The 17,264-nt window shown below is 38.8% G+C and overlaps 1 protein-coding gene across 2 annotated transcripts; it reads left to right on the forward strand.

Moving 5' to 3' along the window:
• The first annotated feature begins 1,595 nt into the window (after positions 1 to 1,595).
• Positions 1,596 to 14,420, forward strand: Aqp4 (aquaporin 4). Of its 2 annotated transcripts, none has more exons than XM_076836973.1 (5): positions 1,596 to 1,687; positions 4,697 to 5,111; positions 6,122 to 6,286; positions 6,562 to 6,642; positions 9,999 to 14,420. In XM_076836973.1, exons 1-5 carry the CDS (start codon positions 1,656 to 1,658, stop codon positions 10,275 to 10,277), a joined length of 972 nt encoding a protein of 323 aa, XP_076693088.1. In that variant the 5' UTR covers positions 1,596 to 1,655; the 3' UTR covers positions 10,278 to 14,420. The 2 variants fall into 2 exon arrangements, with proteins under 2 accessions (XP_076693088.1, XP_076693089.1); XM_076836974.1 differs by lacking the exon at positions 1,596 to 1,687 and adding an exon at positions 1,697 to 1,935.
• The last annotated feature ends 2,844 nt before the right edge of the window (positions 14,421 to 17,264 follow it).

Consider the following 17,264-nt stretch of genomic DNA (forward strand, 5'->3'; position numbering starts at 1 on the left):
GGATTCAAATAAATCCTTCCTACCCCTCTCATCAGAATTTATTCCAACTTTCAGGGAGCATATTTTTTAAAGGCTGCAAGCACTGGTGCACAATAATCAGTGTGCGACCATATTCTTAAAAATATAAACTCAGCCAGGTGTGGTGGTGTAAGCCTATAATCCCAGTGACAAGAGAGGCTGAAGCAAGAAGATCGAAAGTTCAAGAACAGCCTCAACAATTTAGTGAGATCCTCTCTCAAAGTAAATAAAAAGGACTGGGTGTATGGCTCAATGGTCAAGCACAGCTGGATTCAAGATTCAATTCCCAGTACCAAAAAAAGAAAAGAGAAAACAAAGAGAGAGTGTAAACTACATCTTTGTTATCTGAGAATACTTGAAACGGGAATAAAGTGCTCCTCTGAAATTCATACTCAACATTCTAATTCCCTATTCTAATGAGAACTTTGTACTCATTGTCCTTGTCTTAAGTACACAAATGAGACAACAAAAGGTTTTAAAGCATAATCCGTCTTCCCTCTGTATTTCTTCCTCATCATACTTCATTCTGGAAAAAAAAAATCCAATTTGAAATGAGGTGGTAGGTGGAGAGACAAAGGAACCTATAGATATACTATTATCTACTATCTTAACCAAAAATGTGTTATTATCACATTTTTGGTTAAGATAGCCAAACACGAACCCGTGATGACAGCACGAACTGAGCATTATGATTAATCCAGTCCTATCCACCTGAGGTCAATTTAAAAAAAAAGTGCTAATTGTTGTTCCCTCTGAAAATTCAAGCTCCTTAGGCAAGGTCACTTTCAGGAGCATGTGACCTGTGCACTGGGCTCACTATTAAAAGGGCCCCACACTTTGGTTAATGTCCTGCTATTGCAATTTTGAAATCCTATATATTTTTTGAGCAAAGAATCTTTGTAACTGACAAATTACATAGTCAGTCCTTATACTTGGTTTCCAAATATTGAATTTACCTACAATTCCTCCATCATTTTGTCCCCATCCAGTCTCTATATTTTTTAAATGTGCTACTTCTTACCCCAAAATTATTAATATAGCATCCAGATGAGAACTCTGGAGCCGTCTCATTATTTCCTATTTTGCCTTATTTTTTATTATCCAAATCAGTATTGCCTATGTTACAAATGGAGTTACAGTTATATATTGTGCTTCTTTTCACATTAAAAACTTCCAATAGAATTCATTGGCTATTTGACACTCAATAAAAAAAAAAATGCATAGAAACCTAGATTGCAATTCATCTCAACTCCTGGATAATACAAATCCATTTTCTGATAGGTATCCAAATTCAACTACAACATAACAACAAACAAGACAAATTTTCAACATTTCTTTGTGGCAGGAAGATTTCAAATAAAGGTTTGGGGAAATTTTTTTGTTTGCAACCATAACTGGCTAAAGAAACATGATGTAAGTAAATGTTTTGCATTCCTGATACGTTCCTGTGTCTATAGTGATCAGGTACTGAGAAGTTGATTTCAAGTTCAAATATAACTTAGCGATTGCCACATGGTGCAGAATCTTTCCACCCCTACACTCCAAAAACCCAATCAGACAAGTGGCCGTAATCTGACTCCTAGCACACTGAGAGCTGTGGGGCAGGCAATGAGCGCTGCACTCTGGCCAGGGAAGGCATGAGTGACAGACCCGCAGCAAGGCGGTGGGGGTAAGTCCTTCTTTGCCTTAAGGCAACAATGTGCAGGGCCAAAAGATGAAACTCTTTTGTTGCAGATATCTGTGCCTTCTTAGGCAGAATCTAGAAGGCAGCTCGAAGGTAGATGGGTGGTTCTTTTAAGTCTGAGCACTGAGCAAAATCAGAAGAGGAGGAGAGAGAAGGTAGAAGAAAAGGGATGCCTTTTAGCCAAATTCTCCACTGAAAGATTTGTGAGAGCATGGAGAAATTACTCTCTGGAGGTAAATCTGTCTGTATTTTTTTCATCAGAAAAATTACTTACCCGGGGATTCAGCTGTCCAGGAGCGGATGAGGCTGGGCATTCAACTAGAGAGTAATGTGTCCGGTTCACTACCACCCGGTCACATCAACAAGTCCTCTTTGTTCTGGGGCAAAAGAAGCAAAGCAAATTGTGTTGATCCATTTCCAGTGAGCGTGAACCTGTAAGAGAACATTAATGATAGTAAAGGGGGTTTTGAGTGACACTGGAGAGAGCCCTCGCAAGGCCACAGGTGCCTACATGCCAGTGAACCTCAGGGTTCCCAGCCAAGGGAGGCTGGTTACTCTGCCTAGAAGGAGATCAGATTTGTGGTGGTGGGGGGGGGGGGGTGTGTTGTTTTTGTTTTTGTTTGTTTTTCTGTTTTTAGAAAAAGGCTAAAAGCACCCTTAAGGAGTATATGTTTTGTTCTTTGAGTGTTGTGTTTTTTAATTTCTCTGGCTGATGAAAATTGGAAGCTGGAAAAGCAACTGAGTTTTTAAAATTAAGTCCCTGGAGAGGTAGACAGGTGTGTGCATGAGCAGGGACAGAACTCCTGGAGGGGCTGAAGCAAGGGGTGAAGGGGAGTCGCTGGAGGCTGGAGGCTGGCCTTCTCCAGGACCGCCTCTCCTGGGTGCTGGCCTGCACTGTTGAAAAGGGACTGTTTCCTGTTCACCCAGTCCCCATCGCTTCCTGCTCTGTCCCCTTCTTTTCTCCCATTCAGTCCGGCCACACAGGACAGCACCTAGGGTAGCACCTTTGCCCCTTGGTCATCCAGCTACTGGTGAGTTCCAGCATGACTCTCATGACTGCTTTTTCAGTTCGTGAGTTCTCTGAGCTTCTCACCCTGCGGGACAGCTTTCATGCCTCTCCTGGAGTACCCTCGCTGGCCCGTCCCAAGTGCTCTTTTCATCTCCTGACATTCTCTTCCCCTAGGGAGGGTAATGTCAGAGTCATCCCAGCTGGGGTTTTCCATAATTACATGATTCACTTAGAGGAGCTCACTCGGGCAAGGGATGCTTGGGGTATGGCTGGCTCTTCCCTTTCTGAAGCCAGTCCTTCCTTTATCCTGCCACCCAGAACTGGGCAGATAGTGGGTTTCTTTTTCCAAGTTGGAAGCTAAGCCTCATATCAAACCAGAGGCTGAGGGGAGGTGCTGAAGGTGAAGGGAAAGTCCCCCCCCAACCCCATCTGCTGCCATATTTCCTTACAGCCCTCGCAGAACACAGGCTCCTGGGGACACTAAGTGATGGGGGCGGATATTAGGGACCCACAATGTATCAGGGGCAGAAGCTGTAAAAGTTCTAATCTCTTTTAAGTACTGGGCATCTTTGCCTAACCCTTTGCTGTCCTCTGTGGTTAGATTCTTTGCTAAATGCTTCCTGTACTTTTTTGCTCTCATGATTATCGCAGGTGAGGGATAAGAGCAAATGTGTCAGCTAAGGGGGTAACTGGGGTTGCTGTCCTCCCAAAGGGGTATCTCCTGGCATTTTTTTTGCCAGAGAGGGCTGGAGGTCAAGACGACCCCAGAAAAAAATTCTTTCTTTAGAGCCTTCTGCTCTGAAGACCAGTGTCCGCTGCCACACCCCCTTTTCCTAGTCCTGAGCTCTGAGCTCTGAGCTCTGCCCCCTGCAGGCAGCAAGGTAACCAGAGCCAGCTTTCTGCGTTCCCAGCCTCCAGGAGCCCCTTTGGGTTACCTGAGGAGGGCATGGAACACTAGGAGGGGCTGCCATTCCTCTCCTAACCTTTCAAAAGCATCGTCACCCCCAACTTCCCCTCGCCTCTGCACGGCCCCGCAGACCCAAGGCGTGTGCAGGTTTTCACTTAGCCGTGACCCCGCCCTGCGAGAGGCGATCCAGGTCCCCTGGGGCCTTGGTTGTCACGTTCTCCTGCACAGTGTCCCTCTGCAGGCTCCGCTCCAGGCTCCCCTGCTCCTCCTGCTGGCAGCAGGCTCCCTCCTGGCGCAGGAAAGAGGAGGGAGGGAGTGTCCCTGTCCCAGCCAGGCCCGGTCTGTTGGCACCACGATGCCAGTCCCCTTACTGAGACCTTCTCTTTCCACTAATTTACCTGTCAAAACACAGTCTTAGGCAGTCCTGGCTCCCTAGCTGGACTCCCCTAAATCCACCTGCTAGGAGGAGGGCGGGACCGCTCTACAAACCCATTTCAAAAGGTCATTTTGAAGCTACAATGTACAAAGCTGAAAAAGACTTGCCTGTTTTCTGCTTTATGTTCAGAATTTAAATAGCATACAAGTAGCACAAATTTTAAATTTTGTCTAAGGGAATTAACTATTTTATTCTTAATATTTTAAGCAATGTGGGAGGCTGAGACAGGAGGATAGCAAGTCCAAGGCCAGCCTGAAACCCTGTCTCAAAATAAAAAATAAATAAATAAAATAAATTAAAGGCTGAGGATGTAGCTCAGTGGTATAACCCCCCTGGGTTCACTTCCCAGTACCAAAAAAAAAAACCTTTTAAGGAACTTTGAATTTAGACAGTTTCCTTTCTAGGAATAATGCAAATGAATAGTATTTGAACATTAAATCAAAGAACACTAGAATAAGGAGCTCTTGACTATTGAAGAGATTTTCTAGAAGCTTCTTTCTTGATTTGCCAATAAAGCTTGGCAGCCCCTCTCCAAGTCCTCCACAAGATTACAGGCCCTGCCTCTCACCTCTAAATTTATAAACTCTTCCAACTGAAAGGCTGGTTTGGTGACTTCTGACGCCCATTTGTTTTTCCTTTCAGTAAGTGTGGACCTCTGTGTAGAAGAGAGAACATCATGGTGGCTTTCAAGGGGGTGTGGACTCAAGCTTTCTGGAAGGCAGTCACAGCGGAATTTCTGGCCATGCTTATTTTTGTCCTGCTCAGCCTGGGCTCCACCATCAACTGGGGTGGAGCCGAGAAGCCCTTACCTGTGGACATGGTTCTCATCTCCCTCTGCTTTGGACTCAGCATTGCCACCATGGTGCAGTGCTTTGGCCACATCAGCGGTGGCCACATCAATCCTGCTGTGACGGTGGCCATGGTGTGCACCAGGAAGATCAGTATCGCCAAGTCCGTCTTCTACATCGCAGCCCAGTGCCTGGGGGCCATCATTGGAGCCGGGATTCTCTACCTGGTCACACCTCCCAGTGTGGTGGGAGGCCTGGGAGTCACCACGGTAGTCTCTTAAGCTCTTCTTTGCAGACTAGGACTCCACGGTGCTTTCAGACTCTGATGAATGCCACCCTAGTGGCCAAGAGACATTCATAAAATTGATAGCTCTTGAATGACTTGAAAATAGCCAAGTCTAGGTAGCACAACCACGATTTTGATTTTTTCCTCTCTCTCCATCCCGATATCTGTACTAATTGTATATTTATCTTAAGGCATTTACAATTACCCTTTGGTTGCAGAAGAAATTATTTTATTTCCTCTCATGTTCATGAGATTTAAAATGATCTCCATGAAGAGTCACACTTAAAAAAAAAAAAAAACAAATTGAGCCAGGTACAGTGGTGCATGCCTGTAGTCCTAGCACCTTGAGAGGCTGTGGCAGGAGGATCAAGAGTTCAAAGCCAGCCTCAGCAAAAGTGAGGCACTAAACAACTCAATGAGACTCTGTTCTAAATAAAATACAAAAAAGGGCTGGGGCTGTGGCTCAGTGGTTGAGCACCCCTGAGTTCAATCCCTGGTACCAAAAACAAAAACAAAAGCAAATTGACATTTGATCCTTGTTTTGTTCTTCACTGATTAGGAATAGCATTTTTTAATCTCAGAACCAAGGTTGATTTTATATATACACACACTCCTTAAGTTTTAATTGAGATATATATTAATTCATCTAAACTTAATAAATGGATTTAATCATTGCTAATAAAATTGTCTCTCATGAAAGTCTTTAATAAGTGCAGCAGTGGCACATTTAGCTTCCTTTGTAGAAAAGAAAATTCAGCACAAACTCCTACTTAGTCTTTATAAAAGTAATTATCTTCAATAGCCCAAAATGAGTGTAAATTTATTCCTTCTTTTTGGAAGATGGAAAGGTCAGAGGTCTCAACTGGAGATGGGGTGGAAGATTCAAATTAATGATTATTTTCTATACAGAAAAAAACATGCCTTTCATAATGATTTGTAGTCAGAGAAATGTACTCTTGCTTCACTTCCAATGAAATGTTTTTCTCTCTTCAGGTTCATGGAAATCTTACTGCTGGTCACGGTCTCCTGGTGGAGTTGATAATCACATTTCAGTTGGTGTTTACTATTTTTGCCAGCTGTGATTCCAAACGGACTGATGTCACTGGTTCAATAGCTTTAGCAATTGGATTTTCTGTTGCAATTGGACATCTATTTGCAGTAAGTTTCCAAGTCCATTTAAATAATTGATCCATCTCATTTATCCTCACACTAGAGCTGGCCCAAAGAGGTTGTGTTTTACAGCTATAGCTCTTTAGAATCCTGCCTTGTCCATTTTAGGTGGTCATTTTTGCCAACTATGTGATGAGAATGTTGATATAGTAGCTAACATCTTGAGGTTCTTCTGACTTGACAAATAATACAGCAAATTGCACAGGACCTGTTTGCAGCCTTCTTTCAGCTATGACTGACCCTGCTTTCTTTTTTCCCTATAGATCAATTACACTGGTGCCAGTATGAATCCAGCCCGATCCTTTGGACCTGCAGTTATCATGGGAAATTGGGAAAACCACTGGGTAACCATCATGTGTACAATTCCTGTCTTCTTAGAGTTGAGGATAATTATCCACGAGGCTTTCTTTTTTCATTATCTTACTCACTTGTTTCTGTTGCATTTCCCCCAACTTTGACTCTGGCTTTATTGCATCTTTCATAAAGACTAAGGAAAGTTTAGCACAGATCTGCTGCAAAACATCTCATCTTATATCTCTTCTGGGCCTGCAGTAATAATCTTTCTTTTGAATGCGAGTCTGAGCACTGTATCTGACAGGCTGCAGCAGAATACACCGCACAGGGAGGTCGCCTATGTGGAACAAATTAGAATGAGAATGGTGTGATAAATATGGTGTTTAAATAATTGAAAGAAAATAACAGAAATAACAGAAAATAAATTTATTTGAAAAATTAAAAAGAAAGAAATATTTAAAAGCACCATTCTTATCAAAAATATTTACCTTTTTTTTGTTTACAAAAGCATAACCTAATTAATAGTATGCGAGTTGGAAGCATTTGAACTACAGATGGTGCAGAATAAATGGTACAAATGTTTATGCTATTATCACCATAATCATAGCTGGAAAAATAAATGACTCTCAGAAAAGGCACGCTTTTCAATCTCAAGTCTAACCTACTTATTAATGAGGTGGCAATGGTTCCAAAGAATTGTGAGCTCCATATGTAGATACCATGATCAAATTTGTTTCCATTGGAATTTACAGCAAAGGAATTTAAATCCAGTGAGTGAGTCATGAGGCCTTCATGAAGGCCATTCATACATTGACTAAGAATAACCAATATAAATAGAGACGTTTGTAAGCCAACCTAAATTGGGACTTTTATTGTCATTCATATGTTGCCAATATTATTTTACATTTTAAAAAATATTCATGAATATAGCAAAGTATGTTATTTGGGTTTTGATCTTATGCATTTGGTGGTTACTGACCTAGTCACACCCACTCCACTGTGGTGTAACATTGCAAAGAAGAAAATATTGCACAGTTGCTACATGTATTTGCTCTATAAAAAGTGTACAGAGTTTTAAAAAGTAATTTGTAATATTAAATAACAGTATGAGAGCTAGTGTTCAAAAGCAGAATTTTGGACATGACCACGCAAAGACTTGGCTAATAATGCCATTTTTAAGATTGGTCAGGCTGGGGATGTGGCTCTAGTGGTAGTGCGCTCGCCTGGCATGCATGGGGCGCTGGGTTTGATCCTCAGCACCACATGAAAAAAAAATAAAATAAAAAGATGTTGTTCCACCAAAAAATAAAAAATAAATATTTAAAAAGTCTCTCTCTCTCTCTCTCTCTCTCTCTCTCTCTCTCTCTCTCTCTCTCCCCCCCCCCACCCTTCTCTCTCTTCAAAAAAAAAAAAAAGATTGGTCATTTTGCCACTGATATTTCCATTTACATCTCAAAAGATTTGCTATTTTATGACATCAATCTTTCTAAAAATGAATGTCTACTTATAGAAGTGGTTATGTGAAATTTAAAATCAATTTAAGGTACCTTTGTAGACTATAAATACCATCAAATTACAAACTGTGATTTTTGTATGTTATAACAACATAATTTTAGTTTTCTTTATACTTCTACATATTTTCTATATTTTTTGCACAAAAAAAAAACTCTGCAAAATTTAAAAAGTCACTTTAAAGTACATATTCCTTCATTTTGGAATAGTGACTTGGCACTGAGATTTGTTTACTTTTGAGAACATGCAGCTAGCTGCGCCCTTCATAGGTGTTTTGGGAAACAGAAGCAATTATTTAGCATTGCCTGTTCTCCTGTGGGATTTGGAGCCTTGAACTGGTACTAATCTAATGAGATCTTGCCAGAGGAACAAAGAGCAAAGACATTTAGAGGAGGTCTCTCATTTCTCCTTTAGAGGGCAAGTAGAAGATAAAGTCACCTACAGGCTTTTCACATTCAGGATAAGGAGCTTGGTTCTTCTAGTCAATCTATGCAACAGTTTCCCTGTTAAGAACATGTGTTCAGTCTCAGCTTAAAGCTTGAATTTTCTTTAGATTTTACAAGGAGGCTGCTAAGAATGATTAATTTCCAGAGGCTGTTTTAAGCAAGAAACATTTATCACGTTTTTGTTCAAGTGAAAGAAGTATTGTATAGTAGAAAACTGTACAATGGTTCAAAAGAGAGTTTTGAAGTTAGGCCTGAAATTATAGCTCAACCACTTGCTAAAAATGAAATCTTAAGCAAGTTTCTTACCCTCTCAGACTGTCTGTTGTCTTCTCTATAAAAGGTAGATATTAATAATAAAATCTATCTCAAAGGTTACTGTTAGAATTAAATGAGGTGATACAAGAAAAGTGCCAATTACAGCAGCTCAGAAAAAGGGTTCAACCAACAGTATTTGTTTTCTAAGTGAACCTGTTGAAAGTGCCTCTAATACCCTACAGCATATCTGTACTCTAAAACAATTGTTGTGGTTCATTCAGACTCAAAACTTAGTTTATTCAAGGCATATAAGTGATATGATAAAAGCTTCATTTATTGCATTTCTGAAAAATTGCTCGACTGTGACTAGCTATCATTCATAAATACAGTCTCTATTCACCAAGCCACCATGGAAAGGAGAACTCTCTACAATAAGAGAAATGAATGAACCATGGGGTTTTCTATTAAATCAAATCACTAAATTTTAATGAGAAAAAGCAAGGAATGTGAGGAAAATAATAACATAGCCAGTATAGTTGCCTACATCTTTAAATTGTCTAAGAAGCATAGGATGGTGCTGGTTACTATAAGCTGGAACCTATTAAATACTTTATCAGGATTATTCCATTTAATCTTCACATTATGTCTGTATTATTATAATCCCTGCTTTGCAGATGAGGAAATTAAGGCATAAGAAATTAAGCCACAGATGTAAGCACTCACAAAATTACTAAGTGATAGAACTGGGATTCCATTTGCCATGCTCTACTGAATAACTAAAGCCCCAAATGATTAAACTGTACTATGGTCTTGATTATGCAGAAAATCAAAGTAGGATGGCAATATTGAGTAAATAAGAGAAGTACTCTCCAGAAATTCCTTTTTTTTTTCTAATTTAGTTGAACAATTCCTAGTGTTTTTATTTAAACAATTATCAGAAGATGGGAAAATACAATTAATGAAAGGAAGACGAGAGGAAATAAAAGTTGTCTTCCGTTCAAATGTTATTTAATAATTCATGAATTTCTGATGGGGATTGGGCATATGTTCTTAGTTCCTTGTAAATTCCCCTCATTTTTATGTATGACACATTTGCTCTCTTTAATTTAACCCAGCTGAATTCTATACTCATGAGTTGTTCAACAGAAAAGCTTTCTTTACTCACACTCTATCCTCTTCCATCTTTCCCCCAGATATACTGGGTTGGACCAATAATAGGAGCTGTCCTCGCTGGTGGTCTTTATGAATATGTCTTCTGTCCAGATGTTGAACTCAAACGTCGTTTTAAGGAAGCCTTCAGCAAAGCTGCCCAGCAAACCAAAGGGAGCTATATGGAAGTGGAGGACAACAGGAGTCAGGTGGAAACCGAGGACTTGATTCTGAAACCTGGAGTGGTACATGTGATTGACATTGACCGGGGAGAGGAGAAAAAAGGGAAAGACCCATCTGGAGAGGTATTGTCTTCAGTATGACTAGAAGATAGCACTGAAAGCAGAAGAGACCCCTTAGAACGGTCTTCAGATTTCCTTCCACCCATTAAGGAGACAGATTTGTTATAAATTAGACATGTGCAGATTTGTTATTTCATGTCATATTACTCAGTCTAAACAATAAATATTTCATTATTTACCAAGGAGGAAAGGAAGAAATCTATTGTGAATTTCAAAAAAAGAAGACTTTTTGGAACTATATATCTAGCTTACCTAGGTATAGAGTTTTTTGAACTTTCATTAATAATCTATTTAAAATGTATATCAAGATTGGGCTAAGTCTTGCCTTACAAAATATATAGACACACCTATCAAATTATTTCTCCTTTACCAGAACTTAGTATTGTCAATTCTCACTTGAATTTATTCCATTAAATTGAGTTGAATAATGACAAAATGCAGAATGTCACAGGATCATGCACACTTGAGATAAAATACATCAAGTTTTTTTTTTATGGGCAATCTCTTATTTATAAACTACCTCGGCAAAAGGATATTAACAAGGATCATTGTTAATTGTTTCCAATCATATTGCAAATACTGACTTTTAAACCCAACTCCAATTTATTATAATCCTTCCTCTTCCTCAGTATCCAAGGTAATGTGGAACTAAAGTCCAGAAATTGGAAAAGAAAAACATTCTGAAATCCCGCGTATTTATTAGTTTCATCTAATAAAACATCCCAACCATAAGAGACACCTATTTGGATTCAGAACAAGCATATGTATGAAATCTTAATGGGGGTGGGGAAAAGTTACCATCATGGAAAAATCACAAGGCAAAAGGAAATCTGTATTCTGGTATCAAATGGTTGATCTGTTTTCAGTGCACATCCTCAAATGCACCACACAAGGTTAACAATCTAAACTTTTAACCACTAAACCACTTTGCTTTTTTTTTCTTTTAGTTTATTGGTAAAACTGGGGTTTTGTTTGTAATTTTTATTATCTCTATGTAAACATTAGCAGAGACAAAGTTTTGACAACAAGAACTTAACTAGTTGGTATTTTATTGGTTATGAACCCTGAGTCCTGCTCACTCTAGAAAGTGTGTATTTGTTCTGCCCAGGCCCAACTCTGCTGCTCCCTCACTTCTTGTGACATTTCTTCATAATCTTTACTGCAAGTGCAATGATATTTGAGTGAATTAAAATGTATGACAGACAAGGCAGGACATGGCGGCAGCATAGGAAGGTGACAACATCTAAACAGTTAGCTTTCAAAGCTATTTGACAAACCTTTCATTTGTAGAGATATTGTACCTAAGATGTCTTTAATATATTTTTGTTACTGACCAGTTTACTTGTAAAAAATAATTTGTTTTTCCTGCTGCTTTGCTTTTTGTTCATAGAATGTTCTCTGAAAACCCCAGTTCCTATCCTCTTAACCGTCTAGTCTAGACTTCATTTTAAACAAAGAGCAGCAAATGTCAATTTCACTGAACAAAAGCTGGTAGTAGAAAAGCAAAGACCCATCACTGCGAGGAATGGCTTGTAAATACCTCCTAACCAAGGGCTTTCTTCTCCCCAGATAGTTCCAACCGTGTGTCTCCTTTTAGTGTTAATGGCAGTTGTGTGTCTGTGGCTGCGAGATAATGGACCACTATTAAACCTGATTCTCTTTGGTGCTAAGAAAGAGTGATGCTCAAGATTCCCCCCAGCATCCCCAAGCCAGTGTGAGGCCCGCAAGTGCCCCTGGCATATTTCACAGCAGGTACCTACAGCACAGGTCCTTTCCTCAGGGGCACAGGGCAGGGCCACACCACACACTATGCCAGGGACAGGGTGGCACCCATAGAAACCAGGGTGCAAAGCTCCCAAAGGTGGCTTATGCCCATTTTTTCAAATGTTTGCTCAATTTACCACTAAAGACTTAAGATCAGGGTGGTTCAAAAGGTAATACCAACCATCAGCAAACACGTCAGTTCAAAAATAAATTTAGTTAATAAGGAATAAACAGATTTCTGAATACGCTTACAAAATACTGGTTTATTATCATTTTTATTCTGCCATATGGTTTACTACATGTGCACTTACTTTTACACTCACTTCCAATTGTAGCATTCAATAAGTTAGGGATTTAAATAGAAGAGTGAATGATGTTTTTGTAATTTGTTTCCTAGCAGCTAGCAGAGCACCACACACATAGTAGGTACTCAAAACGTGTGTGAGTTAATAAAAAGATATAAATCTCATATGGGGCTTAAGAATGCAAATAATTTCCTTTTCATCTTCATTTTGCTCAATGTTTAATAAAAGCATGATTCCCTATATTACTGAAGTAAGGCAATATAAACTTGGAAATCATAAAATGTTTTTTGCATTCTACTGCATTTAGGGTAGGAAGTGAATGAAAGCTTTAGCGCTCCTTTTCCCTGCATGTGAGACAACATATTTTGTATTTCACTCAAGGCTCTGCCAGTAAAAAGTAATGAAATTGTACCTTTCTAATGACATCTATGCAGCAGGGGTCTGCTGCCTTGTAGATGGCACCAAATTATCCAAGTGTATTAGCAGACTACGGGCTTTTTCCTTTAATCCCTTCTTATTAATGAAGTGCAGAGTGCTGTTCCCAAGAGACTACAGCTGACAGATACAGAGAGAAGAGATCAGAGAGAAAAAAAACGGGAAGACATAAATGAATTATACCCAGCCATGGAACAATGCCAACCACCTCTTCCCTCGGGAAGAGCACACAAACACCCCCAAATCAGAAGGTGCTCCCTTCACTGATAATGCAGAGCTGATCAAACTGGGGGAAAAAAACACAATCTTCCTTTTTTTCAAGATTTTGAGGCTTTCTTAAAAACTTAAGAGCCCCAATTGTGAATGTATATTACCCCTGTTGAAGCTGACATTTTCTTTCCAAAGTCCTAAGCTTTTTACACTTGGAAGAAACTATTTTCTGGCCTCTAAATAGCTGTTCCTGTCATTTGACACTTTCCATAAGTTCTCATGAGCATTTTTTCTGCTGTAGCTCAGAGGCACTACTTGGAGCTGCTGCCCAGTGTTAAGATTTTACAAGATTAGAAATATTTGGAAAATACATATGATGGAAATGAGCTGTCTGTTTTATTGGAGTTCTGATTCCAAACAGCATAGAATATTCTTCTAGACCATGAATCCAGGCAACATGTGCATTGGCTGAAACTCCATAACAATAGGAAACTCCAAAATGAAATAACAAATGCAAATGCTAAAATTAATCCTGGCAAGGTCCTTTGCGGCAGCATGTTGATACCATCCCCACACAGATAAATTGCCTCTGTAACAACTGAAGACGGCAGTCTGGGCTGAGCAGACAACCTCATCCAAAAAAATACAAAAGCCAATATAAATTCTTTGCCTATGCACCATATAATATGTGAATTCAGAATATTTTATACCTGATGGTAACTGTATCTTCCCTAATATGTTAATGGCATGAAAGTTATGTGGAAAATGTGGTTATACTCTGGAAAGTGTAATGTAACAAGAATCACTTTCTTTACCTCAAATTTTGTGAGCTTACATTTGTGTTTTAATACTTTTCCAATCACTGAAACTGTGCTGACTTTTGAACCCTGTGATTCCGAATTGAATTAAATGGAAGACATTTAATTCAAGAATCAAAAACCGTGGCCACTCACTTTTCCAAATGACTACTGATAACCTGTGAAAATACATATCAGGTAAATATTATACAGTATGTGCAGTGAACACTAAATTGAAAAGCAGTTACAGTGTTACCTGTTTATGTTGAAAATCAAAGCGCTAAAAACTACACCTAATTTATACAACCATTAGGATGTATCTCAAGATTCTCTTCAGGATTAATGAAATCAATATGCAATTTATTAATATATATACATAATTATTTATCACTTTTATGACCCCAATCACAATAAAATTGTAATTCATGATGAAGTAAGGAGAATAGACTGAACATATGGTTATATTCACAGTTATTTATTAACTGAAATGTTATTCCAACATTAGAGCTAATGTTAAAAAGATTTCAACTGTAATGTCTAATATTTGGAATAATCTATTAAAATCTTAGCATGGGGGTTGACTTCCACAAATCATGTTGCATCTCATACTACTCAGCTTGTGCAAATAAACTTTCAAATGTTTTAAAGGTAAACTTGTGTCTAATGGTGTTCGAAAATCCATTCATAGTTTTTGCAAGTTAGAGTTGATGAGATTCCTTTAAACTAAATAGGAGGTTTAGGTATTTGAGTGTAATTAGCACCAAATGAAATGGTGGCAGAATCCACAAGATCAAATGTAGTTTTTTGAAAGCCTGCAGAGTGTACCCTGTGGTAGGCCCTGATATAGTCAGCGAAAATTATGCTTTCGCAGGCTTAATTCAGAATGTCTGCATCTATGCAAAATGGACCATCTATGCAAAATGGACCATGGGATATCAACTATCATTTCAATGAGTCTAAGAGTGAAAACTCAATTGATGCTAGTATCGCTAAATAAATGATCCATCCACAGGGCACTTGGCAGATTCTGCCTACCCAGATGGATAATGTAGGCTCCATGAGTACTGGTTTACCCTCTTGGGTTCTTGGTTTGAGGGCCTTCTCAATTTTGAGAGATTATAGATGCTCAGTAAAGGACCGAGGATAATCATTAATGTAAGGTGCAACCTATCCGATGCAGTATCAATGATGCCTAGGAGCCAGTACCTCTCAGCGATTGTGATATTGGAGTGAAGTTATTCGTGTAGGTATCTGTCTCTTTCGCCAGAGTCTAAACTCCTTAAGGGCTAACACTGTGTTTTATTATCTTTCCCATTCTCATGCCCAGCCATAGTCATTGAGGCTTGACATTTCACTCAGTAAGTTCTTGTTGCTGGGCATGGTGGTACACTCCTATAATCCCAATAACTTGGGTGTCTGAGACAGGAGGATCACAAGTTCAAGGCCAGCCTCTGCAACTTAGTGATAATTTCAGTAACTTCACAAGACCCTGTCTTAAAATACAAAATTAAAAAAAAAAAAAAAAGGCTGGGGTTATGCTTCAGTGGTAAAATGCCAATTACCCAAAAGACAAAAATAAAAATAAATAAGTTCTTGTTGTATGGATAAAGAAATTAATGACTGTCTTACAATCATTAGGAAAAGCCGCAAAACACTATTCTTCAATCTAGGTTTTTTTTGTTGTTGTTGTTGTTGTTGTTTTGCTACATGATTGTATGCTAAATATTTGAATTCTTATAGTTGCAGGTAAGATCCCAAAATTAGCTGAAACACCAAAGAAAAAGAGAAATGCACACAAAGAATAAAACACTAATTGGATTTCTGAAATTTATACCCAATGTGTAAGCAACAAGACATATTTTCATTGCTCTATTTAGACAATGCCCAGATGTTAGATGGAATTTAGCTCATTGAGTATTTCAGCAAGAAAACTATTTTAACAAGCATGGAAAGCTGAAGATATAATATCAGCCTGCTTTTAGATAATTACCCTGCTTGGAAACCGTCCAAAAGAATACATCACCTGAATTAATTCTTAATATTTTTCAGTTTTTCCACTTCTTGTTTGGGTTTAAGGAGACATTGAGTACCCTGAAAAGCTGAGCTGAGTTCTTCTACCTCCACATATTCAGAAGTCTCTGAGAAAGCAGGACCCTGATATTTATAACCTTTTTGCATATCACAAGGATAGCACATGGCTAGCGTACAGTCAATGGAAGGTACATGGATGCATGGATGGGTGGATAGAAGAAACATTCTGATCTAAAGGTATTACTTTAATCTGTGAGCAAAAGGAAATCATAACCTGTATTCCTTTATCCCCCTTCAAGATCCACTTTACACAGAAAAGCTATGGATTATGAAAATATTAACCAAGGGTAAGAAAGGAAGAAAAAAATGAATGAATTATAATGATTATCAGTTATGAGTACATATATACGGGGCCTTAGCATTGTTCAGTATCATTCTCGATCATTTAGTCTTTAAGACTCATTATAAAGCATGTATTACTATCATTCCCATTTCCAAAGATAAAGAAACCAAGGGTCAAGGGCAATAAGTAAATTACCCCAAATCATATCTAATAGCATAGCAGAAACTGGAACCCCAATTATTCCCAATCCCCCACATAATTCCCCTAAATCACACAAAGTTCTCCCAATCGTCTGCCACTCTCTGCTCTCAGCCACCGCCCTGCAGGGTCTCTGTGCTGGGCTGTTTGTGGGTGCCAGTAGTGCCAACTTTCATTATCTGCTTTTTCCAAGCCTTTGATCTTTCATATCCAATGGAGATTGCAATACACTGGAACCTTTCAGTTGTGGCCGACCTAATCTGTGATTATCATTTCGACCACCTCTGAAGGAAGATTTAAAGGCTCAAGTGCAAATGCCACAAAAATAAATCAGCAAAACATAGAGTGTAAGTTTATTTTTGAAAAGGACTTGAATGCTGAAGAAAACTCTTCGCTCACTAATTGTGAGCAAAGGTGGGACAGAAAACTCTTACACAATATACCGTCCACGATTTGCTCAAAACTAGTTCTTTAATTTACTTAATTGGACAATTTCTCTTTGCCCTTCATTGAGGCTTAATCCCTCAACCCAATTTGCATTGTCAATAAGTATATTAATCCTTATCGACCTATTAATCACCCAATCCACATGGACTCGAGTGCCCATTTTGTTCACGGATCTGTAGAGGATTCTAATAAATTAAATATATTTATCACACATCTATTTGTTTTAGTGAAATGTTAATAAGGACATCAGTAAATGTGTTTGGCAATAATCTGAGCTACTGTATGACTACTTACCTCAACCAGCCTGTAGAGTTAAAAGACTGCTTATATTTTATTTAAAAAAAAAAATAAAACAAAGCAAAGGTATTTTTTGAGTGGGTAAAATTGTAACCTTGTCACACTGGCAACAAGTTTGGGAAATAATTGGATGGAATGACTGTTACCAGTACTTTCTCCTTCAATAAGAAAAAGATTTGTC

Source organism: Callospermophilus lateralis, chromosome 17 (genome assembly GCF_048772815.1).
Source record: "Callospermophilus lateralis isolate mCalLat2 chromosome 17, mCalLat2.hap1, whole genome shotgun sequence".
In the NCBI taxonomy this organism is placed as follows: Eukaryota; Metazoa; Chordata; class Mammalia; order Rodentia; family Sciuridae; genus Callospermophilus; species Callospermophilus lateralis.

Bases quoted from the DNA above. Each gene is read 5' to 3' on its own strand.
- Aqp4 (XM_076836973.1), top strand. From the start codon at position 1,656: ATGAGTGACAGACCCGCAGCAAGGCGGTGGGG. The intron at 1,688-4,696 runs GTAAGTCCTTCT...TTTTCCTTTCAG, and splicing joins CCCGCAGCAAGGCGGTGGGG to TAAGTGTGGACCTCTGTGTA. The intron at 5,112-6,121 runs GTAGTCTCTTAA...TTCTCTCTTCAG, and splicing joins GAGGCCTGGGAGTCACCACG to GTTCATGGAAATCTTACTGC.